We start from the raw sequence: 17907 nt of genomic DNA on the forward strand, positions 1-17907 counted from the left end.
ATTCCTTTTTTTATAGCTCAAAGTATTATTAAAATTCAAAGTACTTTCTGATTGCAGAAATGTCTTAAATTTAATTCAAACACAAATGAAGTGTCCATAATATGATTAGACCTGAAGGCCACTGCAGTCTACTTAGCTCAAAACGTACCAAGAGTAGTTATTTCCATTATGTCTAAACACATTTACAGTCGTTTCCCTGTGGAAAGGGCACTGCAGATGTCAAAAAGGGACTCATCTAGTGACGGGAACTGCAGTGGAGGCAAGAACTCTTTATGCTGCAAAAACCGGGAAGAAGAGTGAAAGTAACACTGCAGCAGGGAGCGCTCAGCCCCCGAATCCTGGGAACGTCACTTTATTTCTTCTTTTTTAAATCAAAGTATAGTTGATTTACAATGCTTCAGGTAGACAGCAAAGTGATTCACTTACATACACACATATATATTTTTCAAATTCTTCTGCATTATAGGTTATTATAGGATATTAAATGTAGTTCCCTCTGCCATACAGTAGGACCATTTATATTTACCCGTTTGAGTTTCTGTGTCTGCAAAAAAAATGAACTGGACAAGCTGGCCTCAAAGGTTCTTCTAACTGAGTCTCATTCTTTCCTATGTCTTCCATGTACATACATAAGCCCCACTCTTTGCTATAACACACCTAACATTATTAGCCAATGCTCGTTGTATAAGATAACTACTATTTTTTTTTAACTGTTTTCTTTTGATGGCCTGTCATCAATGAAATCTTGACTAAATGTTCAAAATAAACTAAGAAAATGTTTTCTACACTCTTACCTTCCTCTGCTACCATCTTTCTGGAAGAACAATGAAACTGCTCTGACTTTCTAGATATTTTTTCCTTCAATGACAGAATAAACTTTTCACATTGTTTTACAGTTAGTAGTGTTGGTTGGGGCTGTATCTGATAAATTTCTAAATGTGAGAAAGTTACATCATGAATTATGATGAAAAGAAGTCTGAGGGTTTGAAGAAGGCAAACATAAATAAAAAGGAGCAGGACAGGTGAGTTCATTAGTAACGGGGGTGGGGGCGCAGAGCGTCACTGAGGGAAGGGCAGCGCCTACCTCCCCATGGCCGCTGAGAGCTGCATGGTGCAGCGCAGTCCTCCCTGCCCGGTCAGACACGTTCACATTGCTCAGAAGAGGCACCAAGGCCTCCGCGCACTTAACGGCTTTGTTAGCGGCCGCTGTGTGCAAAGGGGTTTGCCAGTTTTTGTCTCGAGCGTTAACATCTGCGGAATGCTTCAACAGCACCTGAACTGCTTCCTGAAACACACGAAGATACGTTACATAAGACAAATGACTTAACAGCTTTAGAAATTGTACATGCAAGATGGAAAACCAATTTCTTGAGGAAATAAAAAGTTTGGTAGAACCTGCTATAAACAAGCCAGAAAACAAAAGACCTTGAACTAAAGGCAGTACTCAGAGCCATGCAAGATACAGCAAGATAAAATATTCCCTTTGTTCATCCTCCAACTGAGGCATAGCCATCAATCTCCATCAAAATGTATGAGAAGAAATACTGACGAATATTCTTCAAAAGCATTCATCACTACTCTTGCTTTTCTAGATGGTGAGATACAATTAATTTATAATTTCAAAGCTTTAAAAATTAGATTTATCACTTTGCTGTTAAATACAAAAAAATTTAAAACATACTATTTCCCAAGGTACTACACATGCTGTATTTTACAAAATGAAAAATTACTAGGACCTCGTTCATTAGAGAGAGACAGAGAGCACGCGAGCGGGGAGGGAAGAAAGAAGCCTTTGCTGTGATTCTACCTTGTGGGAAAGTTGGTGTTAACAAGGCAAACTAACAGTTTACTATTCAGTGATTGGTCTCCCAGAACACAAGGAAAATGTCACAACACATCCATAAACTGGACTCATGGCAAAATCAAAAGGAATCCAGTAAGCCATCAATATTAAGCAGTATAATCAGAACTAAACATGGCAAAAAGCTTCTGCTTGCAGGGACAATCCTATTTTTGGCAGATGAGTGACAAACTATACACAAAATGGAAAAGACCAGAAGCAAATTATCTCAGTTCTGTCATTTACAAGGCGTAACTATTCAAGTCTAGTAAAACTGAGCCTCTGGTCTTCTTATCAGTAAAGGGGGAACTAGCACCCGCCCACCACTCCTTTCAAGACTGCTATCAAGCAAAAAAAAGCTAATGTACACAGTGTTCAAAAAATTAAAATAACTATGCAACATAGCAAGAAACACCAAACAAAATACTATTATTCATGACTCACGTATAGCCTTTGAAATAAAAAGTAATAGGGATTGTATGAAATCTGGGAAACGGCAAAAGGCTGGAGAGATGCCCATCAATCTATCAATCTGTTAAGTAGTTAATCAAGGACATACAGAGGCCTGCCCTGTGACCTCACAACTCCATTCCAACTATTTTACCCATGAGAAAATTTAGAAGATCCATCTGAAAATGTCATAGCAATCTTTTATTTACTCATAAGAGTCAAAAAAGAAATGTAAATGTCCACCTATAGGAAAATAGATACAACTGTTGCATATACATACAGGGAAACACGACTTCGAAATAGTAAGGAATGCACCACCAATGTACACAATAAAAAGGACAAACTGCAAAAGCAGTCAAGGTGCAAGAGCACACATTGTATGATTCCATTCTTACAAAATGACACAACAGCCAAAATTACACAAAATTAGTGAGAGAAATCAGAACAGCGCTTGCCTCGGGACAGGCAGGCCTGACTGAAAAGGGACATGAAGGCACTGGCTGGAGTGATGGAATCGTCTAAATCTAGACTGGGAAGAAGGCTGCAGAGGTATACACATCTGCCAAAACTCAAGACTACACACTTAAGAGTCTGTGCACTTTACTGTAAATTGCATTTCAATTTAAAAAAGAGAACACAGGGAAAATATACACACAGAGCAATATGTACTCAGAATCATGGAGAATGGGGTACAAGCACTGTCAGGATCTCTGTAGCACGTTCATGGGAGATAATCAGAAGCAACATGAAGAGTTTATAATTAGGAAAATGGGGCAAATGCAGCATACTATGGATGACAGGTGTGCCTCAATTATGTCCAACTAGAATGCACAACGCACACCTGTGAGTTTCTGAAAAGTGTGTGGAATATTTATGTTCCATCACCAAGAAGAGAGAAACCAAAGCTATACTTTTGTTTCACAGAAAAGCAAGAATGAACCCAGTTTGTGGCTGACGGTGGGTAAGATGGCACCCACCACAATGGCTAAGACTCTAGAATCAGGACAGATTAGTCTGAATCCTGAGTCCACTGCTGGGGACTTAACTGTGTACCCCAACGTTCACACGATGAAGTCCTGCCTCCCCCACTAAAGTGCATTTAGGAGGGAAAGGGAGAGGAGACAATATGGGAGAGCCCTAATCTGACAGACTGATGGCCTTTTAAGGCCAGGAAGAGAACCTCCCCTCTCCCCCTGCCTCACCAAACATGAGGACACAGCAAGAAGGCAGGCATCACAGGCCAGGAGGAGAGGCCTTATTGAAACTGACCCCGTTGAACCTTCCTCTGAATGTTTAGCCTCCAGACTGAGACGATGCATTTCTGTTGCTTAAGCCACCCAATTTGTGATATTCTGTTATGGCAGGTGAGCTAATATTGACATATCTACATTACAACTCAGAATAATATAGGCCAGTGTCATATCACAGCAGCAGTGACCTTCGAAAATTTGGAGAAAACTGGCTTCCCTGGTGGCTCAGACGGTAAATAATCTACCTGTAATGCAGGAGACCTGAGGGTTCGATCCTTGGGTTTGGAAGATCCCCTGGAGAAGGGAAGGGCAACCCACTCCAGTACTCTTGCCTGGAAAATTCCATGGATGGAGGAGCCTGGTGGGCTACATAGTCCATGGGGTCGCAAAGAGTGGGACACCAATGAGTAACACTTTCAAAGAACAAAGGACAGGAGACATCAAAAACAAAAATTAAACAAGGGTAAATTTCTGGAAATTGCAAACCAATGAGCCTGATGTCAAACCCTTGTAAAATTCTAGATTATCAACACATTATAAGCATTCAGGAAAAAACGTGTAGGGATAACTATGTAGGATATACATGGTTTTACTAATGGCAAAATTACCAGAATAACCTTGATCTTAATTTCCCCATTATTAGAGGGTACATAATATGGGTTTCCCTCATAGCTCGGTTGGTAAAGAATCTGCCTGCAATGCAGGAGACCTGGGTTCGATTCCTGGGTTGAGAAGATCTTCTGGAGAAGGAAATGGCAACCCGCTCCAGTATTCTTGCCTGGAGAATCCCATGGACAGAGGAGCCTGGCAGGCTACAGTCCATGGGGTCACAAGAGTCAGACATGACTTAGCAACTAAACTACCACCAGAGGTACATATGTGTACATATGTGTAAGAAATGTTGCAGGTGGCCTTGACTTCAAACACACAAGTTATACCCTAGGACGTTGATTTACATATGATTATGAAATATGGGGATGGGGTGATAACAAAAGTTTAAATAATACCTGAAGAGTATTTATTCATAGCTTGGGGTCAGGCACAGCAAAAAGAAGGGCTAACCCATTTGCAAATAAATGCAATGTTTGGGTGAACCACTAATACTTCACATGGTGATCTATTTTAAACTCAGTTATCTTGACAGAACTAAAATGATAATTCTTGGGGTTATGTTAAAAAACAATAAATGCATATCCTTTGGAGGATCCAGTGTGATGTGGCTTTTAATAAATAAATAAATACACACACACCCCTAGCATTCAGAAATTGATCTATTCAGAATACAGAATGCATTTACAGAGAGCTGAACTGTATGTGACACTTGAGGAACGACAGTCACAAACCAAAAGGAGGCAGCCAGGCAACACGAGCAGGTGTGTCACGGACGGAGAGCTGGAATGGGGGGTACTTCACTGGAAGCAGTCTTTCTCAACCCAAGTTCAGGGAGGAAATTAACCCTTAAGACATCCACCGTCCATGAAGAGTTAACTTCTGTGAAAGACTAAACTTAATTTTAGGTTGAAAAGCTTAAACTTATTAGGATTAGCTTTCTAACCCACAGCTTGCCCTTTAAGTTCAAGCTACATACATAATTTTAAAAAATTAGCAGTTAGGTCTCTGGGTGGAACCTGCAATCTGCCTCTAACGTTAATTATTTTAAGAATTTTTGGCCTGGTATCTCTACAAATATACGAAGTGCTCTTCCTGATAATTTAATCTGGTAAAACTCCACTAAATTTAAGTCACATTCCTAAGAGTCATGCCAAAAAAACAGGCAAATATGATTAACTTACCAAAAAGTTGCAATGATGGTAACGCTTATCTTCCTTAATTGCATTATCTAAAGAAACTTCTTTACAAGAGGGCTAGCCACAATCTCAATAATATTACCATGAATTTCAGAGTTCAAAGTATTTTGGTTAATATGTCTTAGTTTCCAGAATTCCCAGATTTGCCTAAGATCACCCAGCTAGAACGTGGCAGGTGATACCGGAAGCCAGTCTCCCCCAGCCCAGGCCCCACAGTTCATAAGTTGTAGCCACCAAGACCCCTGTTCCCTCCCCCTCCATCTCCCAACCCGAAGGCTTATGGCCAACAGACCGCCTCTGTCACAGCACAGCATTCACAGTCCTTTCCAGTCACTTTGTCCTCCGCTCCTCTTCACCTGCCCAGCTCTTGCTTTGTGTTCAAGATGTAGTTTGCGATTAGTACGGAGAATGAGCAGACTTAAGAAGGACCTGGTCCCATGATGGGGAGAAGGAGCAGGAGCAACCCTCTCCATCTCTCACAATCTCAGTAACTGAAGAAAATACTACTTTACACCATCACACCCTTTTATACTTTAAATTATTTTAAAAAATGTTTTCAACAAGAATCAAATACATTAAGATGGGTAAAAGGTGTGCTCTGGGCACAATGCATTTGTAACACACACACACAATCCATTTCAGAAAGGCAATAAAATGACAGAAAAAAAGAGGGTCCAGATATTCGTTATCATCTTTGCTACCCAATAGCTGACTGGTTTCTAGCAAATTGTTAACTACACAGTTTCTTCAGAATATTTTTATTCTTCAAGGATTTTATGAGGGTTAGAAGATAATGACAAATATAAAAATGAATTCTCACAAAATGTCAGTTATCTTGAAGATCAAACAAAGCACAGGATTATAAATAAGAAGGAACTGTTCTTCTTCATAAGACACTTAACATATTTTAAAATTATATTTAGAACTGGCAACACAGGAGAACTAGTAATGTTTCCAAAATGAATTTTACAGTTTACCTAAACAATATTTCATTTAATCATTACACACTGCAGAGATTATTTCCTGATCACAACCAGTAGCACCTCTGAAACAAGTCTATCAGGCTACTGTGAGCCAGTCAGCAGAGAAGAGCCTTGATGAGGGATGTCTAAGACAGAAAGATAACTGCTGTCCTGTAGGAAGTACAAAAAGAGAGCTTTGCATTCTCTGCCACTTCAGACTCTCCAAGAGGTCTTAGTCACAGAAGGAACATGGGACAATTAGCTTGGTTTGTGCAAACTGCAAAGTGAAGTGATCAGTCTAGGTAGTTTCAGTGGCTTGTTCCGTTTTTGAAAATACAGGATCTGCACATGGGCTCACAGGCAGGCCTGCGTAATGATTTCACATACAATGTATTTACCAAGAGAAATCTCATACCTCACTACAAGATGCAACTGCCCTGTGTAAAGGTGTCAACCATTTGCTGTCTTTGGCATTAACTCTAGCTCCTGCAACAAGAAGAAAAAAATTAAGTGAAATATTTTGCATAAAATAATTTAAAATAAATAACTATATACAGTCCAAATTGGATAAACAACAATTGAAAATGTAGTACTTCATTTTTTTTACTTTCTGCTAATAAATTATCCTTAAATTACAAAACAAAACTATTTTTTTAATTGATATCCAGTAAGGTATTAGCTCTTTTTATTAAAAATCAAAGAAATATCATTTTATATGTAGGCTAGAAAAGCCACCTTTATACAGAGCATATCCAAAGTGAAAATCAGACCCCACTGTAGAATGTGTGTTAAAAACCTGATACTTAAATAAATAAGAATATTCAGACATAAAATGCATATCATGACAAAGTCTTCTTTACTAATATAAATTTATAAATATATAATTATATATAGTTTATACAATTATATCAAGATAAAATATTTACAAACATATATTAATTTATATAATTTTATAAATATATAAAATATAAACATAAAATATTCATTATATTATTTACTAATATAAATATAAGACCATTCATTACATTTCTTTACTAATGAATGTATCATGTTATAATGCAATAATATCAAAATAGTTCTCCAGTGATTATTTAAAATGCTCTAATACTATAGTTATTTTATAAATGGATACAATGGCTTTAAACTTAGGGGGAAAAAAATAAGAAATAAATGAACCAACCCACATGTCTTTCCAGGTTATACCTGAAGTTCTGAAGAAGTAATCATTAAAACAAATCAACTATGTATTTTGCTTAAAAATTAAGTCAACAGACACAAATTTTCTTTAATAGAATGGAAATACCATTTAGTAAGACAAGTGTGTTACATAATGTGGGGGGGCAGGATTTATCACCTACGTAAAATCTGCTGACTTGGTGCTTAAATCCCTACAAAACAGAAGTGGCACACCACGGGATCACTCTAAGCAGAAACAGCCTTGGCTCTCAGGAGTGCAGAGGACCTAGTGACAGGCCCAGCATGACAAGCAAGCCTAGATTTACATCTAGAATCATAACTAGCTCGTGAAAAGAGGCTTTAGGTACCTAGTCCAGCCCCCAGACTTCCCAGATGATCAAACACTGGTACAAGGAAGCGGCTCAATGCCATCAACTGCAGCAGAACCGAGGATAGAATTCAGACATCCTAAGGTCCTAATGTTTACATTCTATGTTTTGAGTGTGAGATTCCAGGTAACAATCAAGTGCAGTGACTCCAAGTTACAGCCTGAATAACCTCTAGCTATAGGTCCCTAACTAGTTGAGTGTGAGCTTCTAGGTAATAATCAAGTGTAGTGACTCTAAATTACAGCCCTAACGAGTTTTGTGATCCCTCTGAACCTACATTTTCAGCTATAAGACAGATCTCCTAATACCCTGTTACAGAGATTAATGAGGGGAGTTCCCTGGCGGCCCAGTGGTTAGCACTCTGTGTTTCCACCGCAGAGGGCACAGTTCCATGTCTGCCCGGGGAACTAAGATCTCACATGCTGTGCAGTGCAGCAAAAAATAAATAAACTGACATATAACCACTCTATCTAGTACACACAGGGCACAAATAGTAGAGGTAGATTTTTACAAGCCTGCCTGCGAAAGAAAATGAATGAAAGGCAGCTGTAGGAAGTCATCCACAAATGCAGCAGCTGAAGCTGAACTCTGTGTGGGCAGGGCCAACCAGCAGGACACTTAAAAGAATCCTGAACCAGCAGGAGAGCTTTCAAGACTGCTTAAGGCTGTGGGAGAAAGAAGGGGAGTCAGCAAAAATAAAACAGCCAGACACAGTGTGTATATCCATGTAATAAACATCAGAACAACTACCAGCCAAGTTCTTTGGAGGCCAAAATGGTGAAAACAGACTTTCCTGAGCACAACTGAGCCAGTGTTTGTTCTGGGTAAGAACACAAGCACCTGAAGGCGTAGCCCGTGGAGGGGCGGCTTCCTTCTCCCCACTCACCGCTTGGTTCTCTATAGTCCCCGCGCCTCTTTCTATGATTTTGTATTTATGTGCACAGGAGAAGGGCAGGTCCTGGCATTTTATGCCTGAAGGGTAGTGACACAGACACTCAGAAGACACAAATACCCTGGAAAGACAGAGGCAGAGACTTTCTAGAGGGCTGAAGATGTTTTTGAGTCTCCACAAATGGAAAGGGTCATGAGTCTGACCCTAGGTATTAACTGACAAGGAAACAGAGAGTAGCTGTCACAATGAGGACGACCTCTGTGTGCTGATAAAGATCTGAGAAAAGAAAAGTGGAAACAGCAATAAGAACTGTATAAATAATGTTCTTTGCTTTTACCTGAAAAAGGAAGAGTTAAACATCTATGTTTACAAAAGGAAACCCTGGAGGAAAGCTAAGCCATCAAAAATGGTGGCTGCCTATCTGTATCGGCAGTGGGGACGCTGAGGACTGGATGATGTGAGGGAAACGAGGGTGCAAAAGCAGCTGCGCTGAAATGTGTGCCTTTAAAGGTGTGTCCATTTTAATTTGGAAATGAAACAGAAATACTATATATTTAGAAAGTGAAATTTACTGATGAGGAAATAAAAAACACTTCAAGAATTTGGCTTCAAGTACAAAGAAAAAAGTTGCAAAGTAGGACGAAGGTAAAAATAGTCTTTCTTTTGGAAATGGGTTATCAGATAAGACGAGTGAACGAAGAAAATCTAATTTTTATGGTGCACTTGGCAGTCCAAAGTAAAAAGTCCTGCTGGCTTCATTCTTCCATTTTAAGTTACAGTAATTAATTAAATCATCTGTCTCTTTTAATAACAAAGTCAAAGTTAATTTTATCAAAAACATGAGTGGTTGTAACAAATAATCCACTAGTGGCTTAATGAGGACACATCATGCTGCCATCAGCAACTAGTAGACAACCTGATGGATTTGGCTTGCTCTTTTTGAAGATTCTAAAGATACTTCAGGAAGATCAACACAATGTAATTTTAGACATCTGATCATATCCTTTCTCAGAAGACACTTATATTCCATTAAATCATATTTATTTTAATAACACTAATTAGATATTTTAATCCCTTGGAAATTAAAGGTCAAGTATGTGAGAAATGATTGGGCTACCTCTAAGGGCATAATACAACAAATTCCCCTGCCCACATGGGTTAATTAGCACGTGCTTTATATATTAACAGACAAACATGGCAATGAGCATTATAAGAGCAGCAGTTGGATGCACAATGAAAAGTGGCTTTAGAGTAATAAACATGGCAGGGCACATCAGACGTCCAGGCTACCAGAAGTCATCTCCTGTGAGCTCTCTGAAGGCAACCAGACGTCCATCCACACACAGAGCGCCAAAATTACATATTCATATAACAAATTACAAAGTTATTCCAGTAATGGAAAAGACATTTCCAAAGTAAAGCAACTAATCCAACAGCTGAAGACTAGCCACAGAGAAGATGAAGACAGGCAAAAGAGACGGAGAGAGGAGGGAGAGGGAGCAGGAGAAGGAAGGGAAGAGGCGTGAAGCAGGGAGGGGAGGAGGCGAGGAGGGGGAGGGAGAAGGGAGGGAAAGAGAAGGAAATCCTATCCACTTATAATACAGAACAGTCTTCCTACAGAGAAATGAAACCAAAGGTAACAGCTCTGGGGGCTCCGTCACAGGCTCTCTACCTGGCAGAGTACATAGTATCTGTGATGTAAAAGGATGACCGTAAGTCACTAAGAAAAGATTCCTTTCTTTACTATTTCCCAATCACTAAAATAGAACAGAACAGAACACAGCAGCACTGTCTCAACTGCTGAAATCAGGCTACTGGGAGGCTGTGTGGTAGGAGAGGCACGGCTCGGAAACAAGACCAGACAGCACTCTGAGGAGGCATCGCCTACAACCACTGCAAACCGACACCCACAGAAAGCCTCCTGAGCACCAGGAACATACCTCCCTAAACCCAAGGCTATGCTCAACTGCATAAATCAAACGTAGTCCTTACTAGAATCCCCTCTTCCCTAGATCAGCTGAGCTTTCCTTTAAGAAAAATAAGCGGCCAGAACCTATGCCACATAAAATATCTGAATTTGGATTTACCTTTTTAGAGATGTGATTAGACTTGGTAGCACAGTTATATTAGACGGAAAAACCCACATAATCTTCCTTTCACCAATCTTTCCTTTTACTAATTCATACATATAAAATACACTCAGAAACAACAGCTTTTTAAAGATACTTAAGGTAAGAGTCCTTTCAGAATTAGATAAATATCTACCTCATTTGGAGATAAAACAAATTAATTTTAAAAAATAAAATATGTGGTTCACCTACATCAGTCTATTATGGGCTCTTGCCAGCAGTGCAGCCCGAGAGATCTGCACAGGTCGAGGAGACAGGCGGGTTGTGGACGGAGGGGCCCAGGGGGAAGACCTGTGATCTAATAATGGCCCTGTAATCAGCAGGCTGTGACCTGGGGCTGCGCCTCATTACCCCTGGAGCTTCATTTTATGAAATGTAATCTCCCTGTGTGTGTGTGTGTGTGTGTATGTGTGTACATAACCACATCACACACGCACACGTCTCTGTCTCTCTCTAGGGAGGCTAGTCAGTTCAGTTCAGTCACTCAGTCGTGTCCGACTCTTTGCGACCCCATGAACCACAGCACGCCAAGCCTCCCTGTGCATTACCAACTCCCAGAGTTCACCCAAACCCATGTCCATCGAGTCGGTGATGCCATCCAACCATCTCATCCTCTGTCGTCCCCTTCTCCTCCTGCCCTCAATCTTTCCCAGGATCAGGGTCTTTTCAAATGAGTCAGCTCTTGGCATCAGGTGGCCAAAGTATTGGAGTTTTAGCTTCAACATCAGTCCTACCAATTGAACACCCTGGACTGATCTCCCTTAGGATGGACTGGCTAGGCCCCAGGCTGGACCCCAGGTTAAAATAACATAGGGAGCACCTGTTTCTGCAAAGTGAGTTCTGTGAACTCAGGCATTCAAATCACCAGTGTCCCAATTGACTCTAGGTCTCTCAGGTCTTCTCTGCAAGAAGACTAATTCATCTGCTTTCTCCCTGATCTGTTCGCTCACCAAGATCTGCCAATTCTTTGATTTCTGAACCTGTTACCGGTAAAATAAGTGAAAGTATTAATTGCTCAGTCTTGTCTGACTCCTTGCGATCATATGGACTATAGCCCGCCAGGTTCCTCTGTCCATAGAATTTTCCAGGTAAGAATACTACAATGGGTAAAATAAGGGCTATGGCAAATGATCTCTACGATCCATTTCCAGTGATGATATTCTATTTTATTTTGAAATATTCAGAATAAATTATTTCATGCTTATTAAATACCCTACCCTACATTAATAAGGCAGTATCACTATAATCAATGTCAGGGTTCTTCAAGTTCAGCCCACAGGTTGCCAGCCACCTATTTTGTAGTTTTACCACCTTACAGGAGTCAAGATGAGTAGCTGCCACTGCCTGGATGACCCCTCACATAAGGTTATCAACTTCTGATCTAGGCAAAGAACTTGAGAGTTGATACTATTAAAATTATTTCTCTTTTCCTATGTGTCTGTAATAATCACAGTCTCACTAATAATTTTCTAAAACTCCTGCTTGCAGAGCATAGCTTTCTTCTTTGCTCCTAAGCCACAGAGGAGACAGTCCATACCCAGTGAGCTGGGCCAGGAGCCAAGTAGTTTAGCACTCTTCCCAAACTGGAAATAATGCTTTCCTTTGGCTGACTACCAAAGCCAGGGTCAAAGCTTCAGACTCTGTTTTGAGGTTGGGAGTAGAATGAGCAAAAGGCGAGTGCACTCCCACTTTCCCCGTGACGCTGGACCATCCCCACCCCACCGCCCCAATGGTGCACTACACCATTTAGGAGGGCGTTACTGACACTAAGGGGCTGCCCTGACAGCTCAGTTGGTAAAGAATTTGCCTACAAAGCAGAAGACCCTGATTCCTGGGTCAAGAAGCCCGATGGAGAAAGGAGAGGCTACCCACTCCAATATTCTTGGGCTTCTCTTGTGGCTCAGCTGGTAAAGACTCTGCCTGCAACGCAGGAGTCCTGGCTTCAATCCCTGAGTTAGAAAGATCCCCTGGAGAAGGGAATAGCTATCCACTCCAGTATCCTGGCCTGGAGAATTCCATGGACTGCATAGTCCAAGGGGTCAGACGTAACTGAATAACTTTCAAGAAAATAAAATGTCACTGTTTCCATTGTTTCCCCATCTATTTGCCGTGAAGTGATGGGACCAGATGCCATGATCTTCCTTTGTTGAAAGTTGAGTTTTAAGCCAGCTTTTTCATTCTCCTCTTTCACCTTCATCAAGAGGCTCTTTAGCTCCTCTTTGCTTTCTACCATTAGGGTGGTGTCATCTGCACATCTGAGGTTACTGATATTTCTCCCCGCATTCTTGATTCCAGCTTTAGCTTCATCCAGCATGGCATTTCGCACAATGTACTCTGCATAGAAGTTAAATAAACAGGGTGAAAGTATACAGCACTGATGGACTCCTTTTCCAATTTTGAACCAGTCCTTTGTTCCATATCCGGTTCTAACTGTTGCTTCTTTACCTGCATACATGTTTCTCAGGAGGCAGGTAAAGTGCTCTGTTATTCCCATCTTTCAAGAATTTTTCACAGTTTGTTGTGATCCACAAGGCTTTAGCATAGTTAATAAAGCAGAAGTAGGTGTTTTTCTGGAATTCTCTTGCTTTTTTGATGATCCAACAGATGTTGGCAATTTGATCTCTGGTTTCTTCTGCCTTTTCTAAATACAGCTTGAACATCTGGGAGTTCTCAGTTCACATACTGTTGAAATCTAGCTTGGAGGATTTTGAGCATTACTTTGCTAGCATGTGAAATGAGTGCAATTGTGCGGTAGTTTAAAAATTCTTTGGCATTGCCTTTCTTTGAGACTGGAATGAAAAGTGACCTTTTCCAGTCCTGTGGCCACTGCTGAGTTTTCCAAATTTGCTGGCATATTGAGTGCAGCACTTTCACAGGGTCATCTTTCAGGAACTGAAAGAGCTCAGCTGGAATTCCATCACCTCCACTAGCTCTGTTCACAGGATGCTTCCTAAGGCCCACATTCTAGGATGACTGGCTCTAGTTGAGTGATCACACCATGGTGGCTATCTGAGTCATGAAGATCATTTTTGTATGGTTCCTCTGTGTATTCTTGCCACCTCTTCTTAATATCCTCAGCTTCTGTTAGGTCCCTACCATTTCTGGGCTTACTTGTGCCCATCTTTGCATGAGATGTTCCCTAGGTATCTCTAGCTTTCTTGAAGAGATCTCTAGTTTTTCTCATTCTACTGTTTTCCTCTATTTCTTCACATTGTTTTCTTAGGAAGGCTTTCTTATCTCTCCTTGCTATTCTCTGGAACTCTACATTCAAATGGGTATATTTTTCCTTTAAATGGCCTTTCACTTCTCTTCTTTTCTCAGCTATTTGGAAGGCCTCTTCAGACAACCATTTTGCATTTCTTTTTCTTGGGGATGGTTTCAAAAATACGAGCATTAAATGAATAGCTCCCAATAAAATTATCTATAGAAGGATATCAAAAAATTAAGTTCTTAAAACAGAAGTTCTTCAAGTCACTGCCTACACAAATTCTACTACATGCTAAGTAGATGGGGGTGGGTAGAGTGTAGAGGAGAGGAAAAGTGGTTCAGATTGTAGCAGAGTTAAGAATATAAACCCTGTAGTCACACAGCCTGGGTCTGAAAGCTGGCTCTAGCTATTATTAGCAATATTATTTTCAGCCAGTTATTGCATCTCTAAATGCTTTCAGTGCAGTTCAGTTCAGTCGCTCAGTCATGTCCAATTCTTTGCGACCCCATGGACTGCAGCACGCCAGGCTTCCCTGTCCATCACCAACTCCTGGAGCTCGCTCACATTCATGTTCATCGAGTCGGTGATGCCATCCAACCATCTCATCCTCTGTTGTCCCCTTCTCCTGCTGCTTTCAATCCTTCCCAGCATCAGGGTCTTTTCAAATGAGTCAGTTCTTTGCATCAGGTGGTCAAAGTATTGGAGTTTCAGCTTCAGCATCAATCCTTCCAATGAATATTCAGGACTGATTTCCTTTAGGATGGACTGGTTTGATCTCCTTGCAGTCCAAGGGACTCTCAAGAGTCTTCTCCAAAACCACAGTTCAAAAGCATCAATTCTTCGACACTCAGCTCTATTCATGGTCCAACTCTCATATCCATACATGACTACTGAAGAAACCATAGCTTTGACTAGACAGACCTTGTTGGCAAAGTAATGTCTTGGCCTTTTAATATGCTGTCTAGGTTGGTCATAGCTTTTCTTCCAAGGAGCAAGCATCTTTCAATTTCATGGCTGCAGTCACCATTTGCAGTGATTTTGGAGCCCAAGGAAATACTCAAGTCTGTCACTGTTTCCACTGTCTCCCCATCTATTTGCCATGAAGTGATGGGACTAAATGCCATGATCTTAATTTTTTGAATGTTGAGTTTTAAGCCAACTTTTTCACTCTCCTCTTTCACTTTCATCAAGAAGCTTTTTAGTTCTTCACTTTCTGCCATAAGGGTGGTCATATCTGCATATCTGAGGTTATTGATATTTCTCCCAGGAATCTTGATTCCAGCTTGTGCTCATCCAGCCCAGCGTTTCTCATGATGTACTCTGCATAGAAGTTAAATAAGCAGGGTGACAATATACAGCCTTGACATACTCCTTTCCCAATTTGGAACCAGTCTTTTGTTCCATGTCTGGTTCTAACTGTTCCTAAAAGCTTTAGTTTCCTTTACTGATAATAATACCTTTAGAGATAAGAGCGGTATAATGCGATCATACATGAAAAAGGTAAATTTAATATAGTACTTGAGAGTACACTCACTGCTTCCTATTACTTCATCCCATTCAATAATAATCGTAAAATTAATTCTACTAAGCTCTAGTGTTAATATAGATTCTACAGATGAATACACTTGTTTGATTACATATAACATGTCGAAGTTATACCCCTCATCCACAAATCTTGAAGATGCATCATGTATAAATATTTGATTTCTAGTGAATTTATTCTGGACTGCAGGTTAAAGGGAGTAAGTAGTTTTACTCAGAAAAAGCAAAACAAACCTAACTGGCCAAAATATAAAAGAGAAGGGGAGGAAACACCACCTTCAATAGAAGAAGCAAATAGTTACAATCACAGACAACAGTATGAAGAATTTCTACCAAATACAGTGAAATCTGTGCCAAATGAAGGGTGTCAGGTGAAGCTTCTTCAATTCTTGGGAAAGCTACGAAGTCATCTAAGTCATACTGATGCACATGTCCTTCTGACCCATTCTCTCCACTGTCTGCGTCCCAGAATCCCTATCTAACATCCTTTCGATGATCGAGAGGTCATCCTCAGGAGAATCTCCCTTCATGCTACAGAAGAACAAGCTAAGGACGCTGCATGAGAGACCAAACAAGCACCTTCATTATTTTTGATAGAGCTGCTGGAAATGGAGGATAAGAATCAATCACCATTGATCACAACCTAAGTTAAGAATCTATGATCCAAGTTGCTGCCCCAACTATCTGTAGTACATCAAGAATAAGCGAAGCTAAGCTACCAGGACTGACAGAAAACATATTCAGTTTGAGAGCTAGGTAAAGAAACAAACACAAGTGATGCTCACTTTTTGCCCCTCCTTACTCTATTCTTTACTGATAGATGCTCTGGGAAAACATATTCCTCAGTGATATATAACGGAGGTCCAGTGGTTAGGGCTCTGTGCTTTCACTGTCAAGGGCTCAGGTTCAATCCCTGGTCAAGCCACACCCCACCAACCAACAATCTTAAAGGATTTAGCACGGGACTAGAGCAAAAATACACAAAGGCAGAGAAAACTGAGCAAGGTAGTTAATAGGTAAATATATTTGAAAGTAATCCCAGGAAAGGAGAGGAAGAATGTGTGAACTACCTATTACACACAGGGGCTTCCCAGGTGGTGCCAGTGGTAAAGAACCTGCCTCCCAGTGCAGGAGACACTAGAGACACGTGTTCAATCCCTGGGTTGGGAAGATCCCCTGGAGGAGAGCATGGCAACCCACTCCAGTATTAATGCCTGGAGAATCCCATGGACAGAGGAGCCTGGCGGGCTACAGCCCATAGGGCTGCAGAGAGCCAGACAGCACAGAAGCGGCTGAGCACGCATGTGTTATACACAACTTCAGAGAAATTAAATTCTGAGCAAAGACCTCAAAGAGCTCTAAGAAAGACATAAGACAATGCAAGGAGATGAGAGCTGGCAGACCAGGATCGAGAAAAGGAAAAAAGCAGTTAAAGATGAAAGCCTAGAAACAACCAAAAGCAAAATAGATATGCCTTAAAACACAGTCAAGAATCTGAAGCCACAGCTAGAACGAATCTGTAAAAACCCAGGTCAGGCTGTCCCTCCACTGGTTTTCCAGATCACTTTAAGGGCCAAAGCAAGCCCTTAACTGGAATGCGCCCACCTCTGCTTTATTCCCTGCTGCTTCTTTCACTTGCCTTCACATATGCTACACTCTGTGGTATTAGTTCTTATCTCTTCATTTCCACCAAGTTACTGCACCACACGCAAGGCTCTCTTCCTTATTTGCTTCAGTTATCTCCTCGTATGTCCCTGAATTCTTTCCTCATAATCCAACACAAATAGCAACTGATCCCCACCCAACATACTATTCCTTTACCTTATCCATAGCAATTATCATCGCATGACAAACTATATACATTAACTTGCAATTATGTCCTCCATTAAAACATAAGACCTTTCTTTGGGATTGGAATGAAAACTGACCTTTTCCAGTCCTGTGACCACTGCTGAGTTTTTCAAATTTGCTGACATATTGAGTGCAGCACTTTCACAGCATCATCTTTTAGAATTTGAAATAGCTCAGCTGGAATTCCATTGCCTCCACTAGCTTTGTTCGTAGTGATGCTTCCTAAGGCCCACCTGACTTCACATTCCAGGATGTCCAACTCTAGGTGAGTGGGAGTGATCACACCTTCGTGATTATCTAGGTCATGAAGATCTTTTTTGTACAGTTGTCAGTGTATTCTTGCCACCTCTTCTTAATATCTTCTGCTTCTGTTAGGTCCATATCATTTATGTCCTTTATTGAGCTCATCT

At 40.7% G+C, this 17907-nt stretch overlaps 1 protein-coding gene across 9 annotated transcripts in view; it reads right to left on the reverse strand.

Moving 5' to 3' along the window:
* Window positions 1-17907, reverse strand: part of ANKRD28 (ankyrin repeat domain 28) — a 218062-nt gene that overhangs the window by 60718 nt on the left and 139437 nt on the right. For all 9 annotated transcript variants that reach the window (NM_001205960.2, XM_024989835.2, XM_059884931.1 and 6 more), the window contains 2 exons: window positions 6726-6796; window positions 1085-1285 (listed from right to left, as the gene is read on the reverse strand). In NM_001205960.2, the coding sequence (NP_001192889.1) occupies window positions 1085-1285; window positions 6726-6796 (272 nt within the window). The remainder of the gene's footprint in view (window positions 1-1084; window positions 1286-6725; window positions 6797-17907) is intronic.

Source organism: Bos taurus, chromosome 1 (genome assembly GCF_002263795.3).
Source record: "Bos taurus isolate L1 Dominette 01449 registration number 42190680 breed Hereford chromosome 1, ARS-UCD2.0, whole genome shotgun sequence".
NCBI classification, from domain to species: Eukaryota; Metazoa; Chordata; class Mammalia; order Artiodactyla; family Bovidae; genus Bos; species Bos taurus.